Source organism: Diplotaxodon limnothrissa, linkage group LG20, assembly GCF_057381915.1.
Source record: "Diplotaxodon limnothrissa isolate DT_005_m linkage group LG20, D_limnothrissa_male_GT1.1, whole genome shotgun sequence".
Lineage (NCBI taxonomy): Eukaryota > Metazoa > Chordata > Actinopteri > Cichliformes > Cichlidae > Diplotaxodon > Diplotaxodon limnothrissa.
Window position 1 is genome coordinate 32,229,877 of NC_140615.1, and position 13,996 is coordinate 32,243,872.

The window sequence follows — 13,996 nt, forward strand, 5'->3', positions numbered from 1 at the left end:
TTTTTTTCAAGTCATGTTTTACAACATTTAGTAAAAATATTTGTAACTTCTTACATTTAAAACACAATTTTAAATGTTAAATCTAAATTTTAAATCTAAATATTATATTTAAATCTAAATGTTAGATTGCCTAACAGCATGTCCAGCGATTTAGCTGGACATGTGCTGCGGCGATTGTGAAATGGAGACTAAATTTGCTAAATGTTAGCTAAATATTCAGTTTCCTGTAACATTTAGATTTAACATTTAGATTTAGAGCTAAATGTGGAAAAATGTTGCCGTTAATTTCAGCATGTTTCACTTTACTAACGGCGCTCCATACAGTGGGGCAAAAAAGTATTTAGTCAGCCACCGATTGTGCAAGTTCCCCCACTTAAAATGATGACAGAGGTCAGTAATTTGCACCAGAGGTACACTTCAACTGTGAGAGACAGAATGTGAAAAAAAAAAATCCATGAATCCACATGGTAGGATTTGTAAAGAATTTATTCGTAAATTAGGGTGGAAAATAAGTATTTGGTCACCTCAAACAAGGAAAATCTCTGGCTCTCACAGACCTGTAACGTCTTCTGTAAGAAGCTTTTCTGTCCACCACTCGTTACCTGTATGAATGGCACCTGTTTGAACTCATCATCTGTATAAAAGACACCTGTCCACAGCCTCAAACAGTCAGACTCCAAACTCCGCCATGGCCAAGACCAAAGAGCTTTTGAAGGACACCAGGAAAAGTATTGTAGACCTGCACGAGACTGGGAAGAGTGAATCTACAATAGGCAAGCAGCTTGGTGTGAAAAAATCAACTGTGGGAGCAATCATCAGAAAATGGAAGACATACAAGACCACTGATAATCTCCCTCCATCTGGGGCTCCACGCAAGATCTCATCCCGTGGGGTCAAAATGATCATGAGAACGGTGAGCAAAGATCCCAGAACCACACGGGGGGACCTGGTGAATGACCTGCAGAGAGCTGGGACCAAAGTAACAAAGGTCACCATCAGTAACACACTACAACGGCAGGGAATCAAATCCCGCAGTGCCAGACGTGTTCCGCTGCTGAAGCCAGTGCATGTCCAGGCCCGTCTGAAGTTTGCCAGAGAGCACATGGATGATACTGCAGAGGATTGGGAGAATGTCATGTGGTCAGATGAAACCAAAGTAGAACTTTTTGGTATAAACTCAACTCGTCGTGTTTGGAGGAAGAAGAATACTGAGTTGCATCCCAAGAACACCACACCTACTGTGAAGCATGGGGGTGGAAACATCATGCTATGGGGCTGTTTTTCTGCCAAGGGGACAGGACGACTGATCCGTGTTAAGGACAGAATGAATGGGGCCATGTATCGTGAGATTTTGAGCCAAAACCTCCTTCCATCAGTGAGAACTTTGAAGATGAAACGAGGCTGGGTCTTCCAACATGACAATGATCCAAAACACACCGCCCGGGCAACAAAGGAGTGGCTCCGTAAGAAGCATTTGAAAGTCCTGGAGTGGCCTAGCCAGTCTCCAGACCTCAACCCCATAGAAAATCTGTGGCGGGAGTTGAAAGTCCGTGTTGCTCGGCGACAGCCCCAAAATATCACTGCTCTCGAGAAGATCTGCATGGAGGAATGGGCCAAAATACCAGCTACTGTGTGTGCAAACCTGGTAAAGACCTATAGTAAACGTTTGACCTCTGTTATTGCCAACAAAGGTTATGTTACAAAGTATTGAGTTGTATTTTTGTTATTGACCAAATACTTATTTTCCACCTTGATTTACGAATAAATTCTTTACAAATCCTACCATGTGGATTCATGGATTTTTTTTTTCACATTCTGTCTCTCACAGTTGAAGTGTACCTCTGGTGCAAATTACTGACCTCTGTCATCATTTTAATCAGAATCAGAATCAGAATCAGAATCAGAATACTTTATTGATCCCTGGGGGAAATTATTTTTTGTTACAGTGCTCCATTTTAAACCAACATTAAGACAAGACAGACAATACGCTAACTAAGAATAGTACAATATATACATATATATACATACATACATACATAAGTCACTTATAAATATTTGGAAAAGAAACATGTGTAGTTGTAGCAGCAAACAGTGTGTTAAGTGGATGCGTTGTACAGGGAGATGGCCACAGTGGGGGAACTTGCACAATCGGTGGCTGACTAAATACTTTTTTTTGCCCCACTGTACATGTAGTCTGAAAAACAGTTTTGTCAGGTTTGCAGGTATATCAGCATGAGACATTTTTACATTGACGAGATTATTAAAATCTCTAATTCAGTGAAGCATTATTGGTCCAGTCTGTTTGGATAAATATAGTAAGCTGATGTATGTCCATTTATTCACACATTTTCTTAAGTGCTTATCCAGTTCAGGATCACAGTGGGGTTGGAGCTGGATATGTTAAATAAATACACCTTACAAAAGTTAACAATAAACCTCCATCCATGTATGTTGTTATCCACAGGATGAGAACATCAAAATGATCAAACTGGAAAACTGTGGAACAGAAGTCTTTCAGAGGAGGCTGGAGGCACTGAAAGGCTTCCCTTATAGTTCCTGGTGAATAAAAGCAGAACCGTAAAGTTTACTGGACTCCTTTACTGAGAAGCCATCCAGTAACGGAGGAACTGGTTAGAAGCTATTTTCTCGACATCCAACTCTAAATTCTGGACATATTTTTCATGCTCATCCAGCTATTTAGTAAATTCAATATCTATCAGCTATAAACTATAATACAAATATAATAAAATATAACTATCTCCTGGTATTTATAGTTTATTGATGTAAGACCAGACATCTGTTATCATATCCCATTCCTCACATATCAATGAGATGCTTTACAGGTTTGCTGTGCAGATGCATGGAAACTGTGAACCAAATGGCGTGACGAAACAGACATGAACATGACCTGCACGGAGCCTCATCGTGCGGCTGTATGAAAAACAACATAAACCAAATGGCAAACATGAACTGCACAGAATCCTGAAAAACACTTAACTTGACTAGAGGGGAGGGACACAGACGACGCAACAATGAACAAAGGAAGACTGAGGACTTAAATACACACATGAGGTGATCGGGGGAAGTGGAGACACATGAGGACACAGCTGACTCGAATGAAACACAATGACAATACAGGGGAGAGTAACACTAACTACAATGAACAAAGAACACCAGACTCTTAGAAAATAAAACAGGAAACACGGAGACATAGACATGGAGATAAAACATGACATGAACTTAACGTAACCACATAGACATGAAACGTAGACGCAGGAACCAGGGAGACTGAGTACAGGCGGAGATGACAGAAATAACTAAGAAATAAGGTCTGAACAGCAACCTAGAATTTAACTAGATTGAAAATGACTACAAAAAATACATAAAACTCAAACACTGGGTCACACGACCCAGTACCATGACACATACATTATGAAATTTATGTATCCCAGAAAATTGTTTTTATCTTGTCATGGGAGACCCACACCTTCCTCCAAAGATAACTGTTAGTGCATGCTAATGTTTGTTTTTGGAAATTTTTCAGTTCTGTTTTCTATTTCGATGACCACCTACACCCCACAATACTGTTTTAAAAGTGTTGTTTTCAGTTCCTTTCTTTTAACATCTATGAAGTGCCTGTTCATTTTTTATTTAAATTCGTTTGACATAAATGTTAGTTTCCTTTATGATCTTTTAATGCTTACACTAAACTGTACAGGTCTACATTAGAGACATTTCTGTTATCTATTTCTGAGACTGGGCTGCTTGACTACAATTTGGAAGTGGATGCAAAATCACATGGAGTGTGCTGTAGTTTCTTTTTTAATATGATGGAATGCAAACAGGAGGTATCCACTTTTGACTATGCAAAGATTATTCTGATCCCATTTCTACCCGTATCTACTGTTTCAAGATTTAACTGAATTTTGCTCAACTATAATTGTCAGGATATATATGTATTCCAGTTCACATAGGGCACAGGAATATAACAGACTTATCAAATGTTCTTTGATTGGGTACACAATATGAAGTTAATAATTTTCTTACAAATAAAACTACACTGACAAACATGAACAGCTGTGCTTATTTTTGAGACATGAATGTTTGTAAACAACTTTATCTTTCAAATGTGTTAATATTTAGACGGTGTACATTTGTAGGCTGTAATGGTGAACCTGAGGTGACGGCCAACAGAAAGTAAATAACAGAAAGAAAGGAAAAACAAAATTGAACGAGTAATGTCTTTACCTTGTGCGGTGTGTGAAGGCTGTGCACACAATCATCCCATTCACTGTTGTAAACAGTCACTGCTAGCTAACATGACTGACCCTGTCTCCGTGGTTACGTCATATCATATATATATTTAAGATAAGATCAGATAACTCTTTATTGTCATTGCACAGTCACACATAGTACAATAATACAATCAAATTGGAAAACTGTCCCACGTCGGCACTACATACAACACGACACGACACAGTAACTTAACTTAGTAATAAAATGAAGAATAAATGTATCTATATTGCACAGTGTTATTATTGCACATTAATTTTTATTGCACCTTGTTCTTTTTGTAAATATAAGTATTATTATTGTCATTGTTGTTACCCCCCCAAACAAGTCCAGGGAGGTGGCCAATCAGGTCCGCTGTTTGCATTGATTAGGGCTATTGCCCTGTTGTAAAGCTATCCTTGAGTCTGTTTGTCCAGGACCTCAGCAGCCTGAATCTCCTGCCAGACGGCAGCAGCTTAAACACCTGGTGTCCTGGGTGTGTGCAGTCCCGTAGGATACTGCGTGCCCTCTTGAGACAGAGAGTACTGTACAGGTCCTTCAGGGACGGAAGAGGATGCCCAATGATTTTATGGGCCATATTAATGACCTAATGCCTTTTTGTGTGCCGTGGTGCAGGTGGAGAACCATACACAGATGCAGTATGTCAGTACACTTTCAAGGGAGCAGCAGTAGAAGATAATCAGCAGCTCCTTCTTCAGGTCCATTTTTCTGAGGATTCTCAGAAAGTGGAAATTCTGTTGGGCCTTCTTCAAAACCGCAGAGGTGTTTGAGCTCCATTAGAGGTCTGTGTCTATGTGCGCACCCAGAAACTTGAAACTGGAGACCCTTTCCACACACTCCCCGTTGATGCTGACAGGCTGCAGCCCAGACTTCCTCCTTCTAAAGTCAACTACCAGTTCTTTTGTCTTGGTGGCATTGAGGTCCAGGTTGTTGTATACACAGCAATGTGACAGCCTCTGAACTTCAGTTCTGTACGCCGTCCCGTCTCCCCCAGAGATAAGCCCCACCACGGTGGTATCATCTGCAAACTTAATGACTGCGTTGTCTGGGTTGGAACTAACACAGTCATGTGTGTACAGAGTGTACAGTTGGGGACTCAACTGTACACAACCTTGTGGGGAGCTAAGGCTGAGGGCTGAGGAAAGATGAGGCCCCACTCCAACTCTCTGGACACAGTCTGACAGTCTCTGATCCAGGCAGCAGGTGGTAGAAGGAAGTAGGATATCCAGCAGTTTAACTATTAGCCTGTCTGGGAGTGCTGTATTGAAAGCAGAGCTAAAGTTAACAAAGAGCAGCCTGGCTCTTAGCTATGGAAACAGCTTCCAAAGATACCACCATAGCTCTCTGCAGCTGTAACAGATTCACTGTTTGCTAATCATTTCATATTTTTGATAGTTATGAGGAAAGACAATGTTTTTTAGGTCATGCTAGGTGGTTGCTGTAGACAAGGGTGGACGGTGAGTCCGATTCCTGTTATTTGCTGTCTGTGGGCTGTGTTGCAGTGGCGACAGCCTGCTGTAACTCAAATTCAAACCCAATTTGTCCTTTAAGAAAAGGCATTTTATAGCTGCTCATGACACACAGGGACATAAAGCACTTTGCCTCACCATGATAATGCAACTTTACTAAAACCTTTAAAGTATCTGATTTAAAATAGAAAAAATGAAGCAACCAGAGGTTTAATGATAATGACTCAGGGGTCTATAGTTCACATTTTATAGTCTCTTTGACTCTTTGTAGATTCATATTATTCACTGAAGTGGGTTTTAGAATGCAATTCGCATTTAGACTCTTACTGCCACAAACTGGAAACATGAGGGAAGTAGACTGAATTGCACAAACTATTTACATGGTAAATGCTGCTCCACATCGAAAGGAGCCAGCTGAGGTGGTTCGGGCATCTGACAAGGATGCCCCCTGGGCGCCTCCTGGGTGAGGTGTTCCAGGCATGTCCCACCGGGAGGAGGCCCCAGGGCAGACCCAGGACACGCTGGAGAGATTATATCTCTTGGCTTGCCTGGGAACGCCTTGGTATTCCCCCGGATAAGCTGGAGGAGGTGGCTGGGGAGAGGGAGGTCTGGGCCTCTTTGCTTAGGCTGCTGCCCCCGCGACCCGGCCCCGGACAAAGCGGATGAAAATGGATGGACGGATGGATGGATATTTACATGGTTTATATATATAGAGGAGTGATCACCTTAAACTAGCTTGGATATTAACAGAAACTATGAACAGGTACCATGGGAAACCAGGGGATTGAGAAAGGTTCAGGCACATGGAACACAAGGAGAAATATGTGGGTGAGATGGATCAAGGCTCCAGGGGGTCCAGAGGGGACAGATAGCCACGATTGACATGAGAGGCAGGGCGAGGTGAATGGTGAGTCTAAAATCCTGAGTCTGCAGGTAGACCAGAGAACTGGGTGGAAATGAGACCAGCGCTGCTGATAAGCACAGCAGGAGATGGATCTGGAGAGAACCAGCGAGCTAACGGCGGCTACAATGCTAACGCTAACCTACCCCCGAACAGAGATATGCACAGGTGGAGAAGGAGGCGCTTGGATTAACATGGGAGTGTGAAAGATTCAAAGATTTCCTCATCGGGAGACACTTCTCCTTAGAGACTGACCACAAGCCACTCATCAGCCTGTTAGGCCAGCAAGCCCTAACCGAGCTTCCACCCAGGATCCAACGATTCCGCCTAAGGCTTATGAGGTACAGCTACACCATCTCACACGCTCCTGGTAAAGCACTCCTCACAGCAGATGCACTGTCACGTGCACCCGTTAACCAAGACCCTGATTCAAAAGCTACAGCCGAATTTCTGGAAGACACAAATATTTATGTGGATGAAATTGTCAAATGCATGCCTGCTACCTCGACATACATCACACAGGTAAAAGAACAGTTAAAAACCGACAGCATATGTTCAGAGGTCATGACTTTTTGTCAGAGCAGCTGGCCAGAATACAGCCATCTCATAGGCCCAATTAAAGCATATTGGCCACACAGAGAGACCTTAACTGTACATGACAATCTGCTACTGAAAGGCACCAGACTAGTAATCCCCACTGCTATGCGCCACTCTGTCCTAAGTGCCCTACATGAGGGGCACCAGGGAATGTCTAGATGCAGAGAGAGAGCCAGAGAGGCAGTGTGGTGGCCTGGTCTGAGTGGGCAAATAAATGAACTTGTGAAAAACTGCACCATTTGCATCAAAGAGCGTACTAACCCAGTACAACCTTTAATGCCAAGCCAACTCCCGGAGAGGCCATGGCAAAAAGTTGGTGCAGACCTTTTTACACTCAATGACAGCAACTATGTGCTTTTGGTGGACTACTACTCGAAATTCGTGGAAATAGCCAAACTTACCCCCACCAGATCGGAAGATGTTATAGTACACCTAAAATCTGTCTTTTCCAGACATGGAATTCCAGAGCTTTTCTACACTGACAACGGACCTCAGTTTTCAGGACAACAGTTCAAAGACTTTGCAGCAACCTATGGGTTCAGACATGTAACAAGCAGTCCTAGATTTGCACAGAGCAATGGCGAGGCTGAGCGTCATGTCCAAACTGTGAAAAACCTGCTAAAGAAGGCAAAAGACCCATATCTTGCACTCCTAGCTTACAGAGCAACACCATTGGCTAACGGATATAGCCCGGCGCAACTACTGATGGGACGGAGACTGCGCACGCCAGTTCCCCAGCTTCCTTCCCTACTCAATCCCAGCCTGCCCAATAAGAATACAGTGTTGGCAAAAGCGAGAGAGAGAAGGGCGAGGGACAGTGATGCGTACAACAGGAGACATCGGGCGACTGAACTTCCTCCACTCGCACCGGGGCAACCAGTGTGGATTACAGACACTAGGCGTGAAGGGACTGTCATTTCCTCTCACTCCAAACCCCGCTCTTATATGGTTGAGACTCCTTCAGGAGCCATCAGGAGAAATAGACGTCACCTCCAGCCATTGCCAGAGTCCACACCAAAGTTACAGACCCCATCTACCCCCATCAGTCCCAGAGAAAATACCCTGCCAGCTCCCAACCTATCGACGTCTACAACTCTGACTCCCAAGACAGAAGTCCCAGGTCTTGTCAGAACTAGAGCTGGCAGAGTTGTCATAAAACCACAAAGATTGAACTTGTGAGATTAAATAAAGCAAAGCTTCTCGAGTTAAAAATAGAGTAGCTATGTTTCTGCAATAGGTTCTAAGAAGTAACGAAAGTACAGTTTCCCTTACGCAGTAAATATTTCAATAAGTTGTTGTTTTCTGAGAAAGGAGGATGTGGTGTTATCTGTTTAAGTATATCCAGTTTTATGTTGAAAGTGTGTTGGGTACCGGAAGTGACAAATAAAGGTCGAAGTTGTTTGCTCTACAAGGTGTCGTCTCTTTCCCTACCGAAAACCACGACAACACGTGTTAACAGAAAAAAGGCGGACATTGAAGTGAATATATACCTGATGCTCAGTCTGTAGCTTTTCGTCACACCTGGGGGAACACGGTGTTATTTCAAGTAGCTATTTCTTGTGTTGTCGAGTTTCAAAAATGTCAGTTTTGATTTTTGACAATCAGTCGCTCTTATGACTCATCGAATGACTCTAGTGACCAGTCAATTGGTAGCATGCAGTCTGACGACTTACATCTTAGGATCTGTTTAGATTACTTGTAACCCAGATTCCAAGCAATTTAAACAGTTTCCCTGGTACCAGATTCTCTGGTACCTGGTACCAGGTACTATGACCTAATGGAAAACCCATTAGTCCCATTGGTCGATCCGAGTGGGTACTAATGAAAAACATTTGCTTTAGTATGAGATTTTTGTGGCCTATGTGTGTCTGCCCACTGTTTAGATGAACTGCTGGACTTCCAGACCAGCAGGTTTAGGGAAGTCTTTATGGGGTCACACTCTGACCACACACACACACACACGCACACACACACACACACACACACACACACACACACACACACACACACACACACACACACACAGTATGTGTGAGTATTGAGTATTCTTTGTTCACATGTATACCTATGTAAGATGTTATATGTTAATGACCCTATGCATATTCATGTAACCACAATAAAAGGAGTGCTATGGGGAACCTGGCTGAGAGTCTGACGGAGGTCAAGTGGTGGAACGACACTTGGCTCCAGGCAGGTCTCCCTCATGCATGAGTAACAAGAAGAACTTTGCCTACTTGGTGTTCAATGCTTTTGCTGTGTTTTTAAATTGTCTCGTTCCAGCGGTGGGCCTGTGCTAGACAGACCCAACAATGTGTTAGAGTAACATCCACGCAAATGATTTTCTGGTTTGTTAATTTAAGTTTTGAAACTGCTTTTTACAAGCTAATTGTGTGGTCATTTTCTGTTGCATAGCAGTCTCATTGTTGCTAAACAGGCAGGACAGAACCACGCTGTAGAACAGGCATAAGATAAATGTTGAAAACCCAGAGATTCAGACTGTGGAAGCATAGGCTAAAAACTAGAGCTGAACTTATTTCACTTTTCACTTCTCATATGGCTTTGTCAGGATGAGAGCAAACAACAGAGTGTATAAACGTGTGAAAACTGCCACTTCTGCATGGTTATATTTTCCTGTTTTCAGTGAAAGAGGTGAGTCAGTTATCTCATAGCCCACAGATGCAACTCAGGAAGTGTATAAATGTGTGTGTGCTTTGATCTGTGCAGTGAAGGCTCTCACTCATCGAGGAGGAGGAATTGTACCGACTGCTATCAAGGACGCAATGAACAAGTCTTCTTGCATCAGCTTTGACTTTACAGAAAAATTCCTGCCACCTGTCTACATTTTAGTATTCATCACTGGCATGGTGGCTAACGGACTGGGATTGAGGTCAGTGCTGCAGAAATGGGAGAAACTGGGGAATGTCTCTGTTTTCGTTTTCAACCTTGGACTTGCAGACATTTTGTATTTGCTCACACTCCCTTTTCTGATGGTGTACTACTTCAAGGGTGATCAGTGGATCTTTGGAGAAGCCTTTTGCAAGACAACAAGATTCTTCTTCAACCTGAATTTATACGGCAGCATTGGATTCCTCACCTGTATCAGTGTGTACAGGTACTTGGCTATTGTCCATCCAATGAGGATGATGGGGAGAATAACTGTGACTCATTTTGTGGCTATCTCAGTCATGGTCTGGCTGTTGGTGAGTGTTCAAAGTCTTCCAGACACGTTCTTCCCCAAATCACCCATAAACAATACTAAGAAGTGTTTTGATACCACCTCTAACGAGTATGTTAAAGATTACCTGAAATACAGTTTGGGACGGACACTCACTGGATTTTGCATCCCCCTGTTCATCACCCTCAGCTGCTATGGACATATGATTGCTGTTCTCTGCCACAATGATAACATTGATGAAGTACTGAAACAAAGAAGCTTAAAGTTGTTATTCATCTTGATTCTTCTGTTCTCTGTTTGTTACATCCCCTATCATATATTAAAAAATCTCAACCTCTTGTCAAGACTAAGCGTAATCAAGGGGACATGTCATAAATGGTCTAATGGAGTCTATATTTGTCATCAGATAAGCCGTGGCCTTGTGTGTCTGAACAGTGCGCTCAATCCTCTAGTTTACCTGCATGTAAGTGAAGATGTTTGTTCTCAGCTCAGACAGCTACTCCAACAAGTTCGCCAAGCTGTCACTAGTCTGTACACCTCTAACCTCACGGATACTTGAAATGTGCCGATGAACATGAGGAGTACGCCTCATCTGAGACTCATCTGAGACTTTTGTAAGAAACACAAAAATGTTGCTTTTTACTAAAAAGCAAAAATAATACTTAAAAAACACTTGAAAGACGAGTTATTGCATTTGTGATGCTTGAATGTTTGAAGAACAAACAGGATATGATGCTGCATGCTTCACTGCTGATAGAAGGTTAATGTTAACAGCATGTCACATGTATGTACACACGCTGAAAGTAAAGGTCAGTTTTGATTATGTTGTATATACTGTATGTCTATACTTTAAGCATTTGAATTCAAGCCTCCTCATTGTTGTTCTGCTGTCTAACTATAATTAAAGGCTTTTTATTCAGATTTCCCTTATTTTTGATAGTAAGTGCATAGTGGATGTTTTTTTAAAGTCTGTCGTTTAAAAGTAAAATAAACTGCTTTGTCCAGATCTCATTTATGTTTTAATGTACTTCCCTTAAAGCCCAACACATTTTCAGCAACTGAAGATAAATGTTCCAAATATTTGAGGAAAATCAGCTTTGCAAATATTTTTAAAGATGGTAAATCAATTCAAGAATACAATTCAAGATTGCAAGAATACACAAGAGTTTTTGTGAAACAGTTAACTGCACTGCAGACAATTATGATATCCTCTGTAAATGCCACAGGATATCTCATATAAAATCATTCTAACACCGTTTTTCCGCTCTCACCATGCCAGTAAATGTTACACAGATGTTCATTTACCACAGACAGCGAAGTAAATACACTCCTAATAAAGGTTTAAAGCCTCTGAGGTTTTATCAGAAGCAATACTACTTTATAGTTTGTTATTAAAGTTAAGATATTCACAAATGTGTTATAATTAGCAGGTTATTTGCTTTAAATTAGCAGAATCATGTTTGGAATAAAGAAAATGCTACATTCCAGCAAAGGAACCTCATCAAACACCAGTGGTAAGTAAAAGTGGTGGGATTATGTTTTTCTCAGTCAAAAATATGGCTTTTAGTCAAAATTTTAGGAGATATCTGTTATCTGAGGTAAATAGGGGCACAGAAAGAATAATCAGTAAATAAATGAATCAATTTATAAGGGTTCTTTTTATTTAGAAGTGTTTATTTATCATTCACACCTCGTTAATAATAACATGTAGGAGAGATTTAAATCTGGTTTTCACTCATGTCACAGTACAGAAACTTCTTTACTTAAAGTGACTAATGATCTTCTAATCGGAGCCGACTCTGGTCTTCTCAACATTCTCATCCTTTTGGATTTGAGCTCAGCCTTCAACACTATCTCTCACTCTGTTGTCTCTTGGCATCTCTGACACACCTTTAGCTTGGTTCCAGTCATATCTTCTTGACTGCTCCCATTTTATTCAACTTAAATCATTTCTTTCTAGTCTATTCCCAGTCACTTCTGGTGTACCCCAAGGTTCAGTGTTAGGCTCTCTTCTCTTCATAATATACATCCTCCCTCATGGTACCATTTTCTTCAGATTTGATCTTCACTTTCACTGTTTTGCTGATGACACCCAGTTATATCTCTCCTCCAGGCCTGATTCCTCCCTCCCACCTTCTTCCCTTATAGAATGCCTAACTGAATTAAAATCCTGGTTCAACTGTAATTTTCTAAAGCTTAATGAGGATAAAACTGAAATCCTTCCTATTGGTACTAAATCCAACCTTTTGAAGGCAAATCATTTCTCTCTCACTATCGATAACTCCACAGTTTTCCCTTCACCTCAGGGTAAGAGCCTTGGTGTCATTCTAGACAGTTCACTATCCTTTAAATCTTACATCAATAATCTCACCTGCTCTGCCTATTTCCATCTACGCAACATTAACAGATTACGTCCTTCTCTTTCCACCCATTCTATGTCCTATCCTATGTCCATTCTTGTCCATAGTCTCGTTACCTCCCGCCTTGACTACTGTAATTCTCTCTTCCGTGGTCTCCCCCAAAAATCCCTTCATAAGCTTCAACTGGTATAAAGCTCCGTTGCCCACATTATTACCAGAACCCCCTCCTACCAGCACATTACCACTGTTCTTAAGGAACTACACCGGCTCCATTCCAGATAATATTCAAACTTCTTCTGCTAACCTTCAAGGCCATTCAGAACCTTGCTCCTCCTTACCTTTCTGATCTGTTAAGCACTACGTCTTCTGCCCACTCACTTCAATCCTCTTCTTCTATCCAGCTTGCTGTGCCTTCTTTCCGCCTCTATTATGTATTGCATGATGAGGAGCTAAATGCAGATTTCTAGGTGAGTTCAACAAAAAGAAAAAAGTAGTTCATTAAAAAAAAACCCAACATAAGCAAAGAGTCCATAAGCAAAAAACACCACCACAACAACAACAAAATCCCCCCACAAGACATAAATGACTACAAAAATAACAGGAAATAACACAACAGGGGAATACAGGCAACAGTAGAAAAACACAGAGACAACAGCTAAACCAAGTGACAAGAAAAACTATGGAGACTCCATGAAAACAAAAACATGAATGAATTCAAAGAAGATGATCGAATATACAAATACAGGCCATTTACAATAGTAATTAAAACTAAAGCTGTGGAATAATAATTAAAAGCAAACTGAAAACTTTCAACAACAATCAGAAATCACAAATAACCCATCAAGACTCCCAGGCAATGACATACTTTGGTCCTGGGTCGTTGACCCAGCGTTTTGTGTTTATTCTGATTTTGTATTGGTTTAGGGTTGAACCTGAAGTTTGGTGTATATTCAGCCCTACCTGTGTCTGTCCTTGGTGCTCTGTTCATGTCCCCGTGTTGTGTTGCAAATCAGTCTGTGTGTTTCCTGCTTTACTTTGAAGGCTCGTGTTCTGGATTTCCTTCTCTATTCTGAAGGTCTGTGTCTGTTATCATTGTGTTCAGCTTGTGTCCTCCAGTCATCATGTGTATTCATGTATACCCGATTACCTTGTGTGTGTATATTTAGTGGGTGTCGGTCTGTGTTCCTTGTCGGCTCGTCTG

The 13,996-nt window shown here is 41.5% G+C and overlaps 1 protein-coding gene across 1 annotated transcript; it reads left to right on the plus strand.

The window, feature by feature from the left end:
• The first annotated feature begins 10,040 nt into the window (after window positions 1-10,040).
• On the plus strand, window positions 10,041-10,994 carry LOC146611254 (P2Y purinoceptor 1-like). Its single transcript, XM_085344704.1, has one exon. It carries the CDS (start codon window positions 10,041-10,043, stop codon window positions 10,992-10,994), a length of 954 nt encoding a protein of 317 aa, XP_085200830.1.
• Window positions 10,995-13,996: the final 3,002 nt, after the last annotated feature.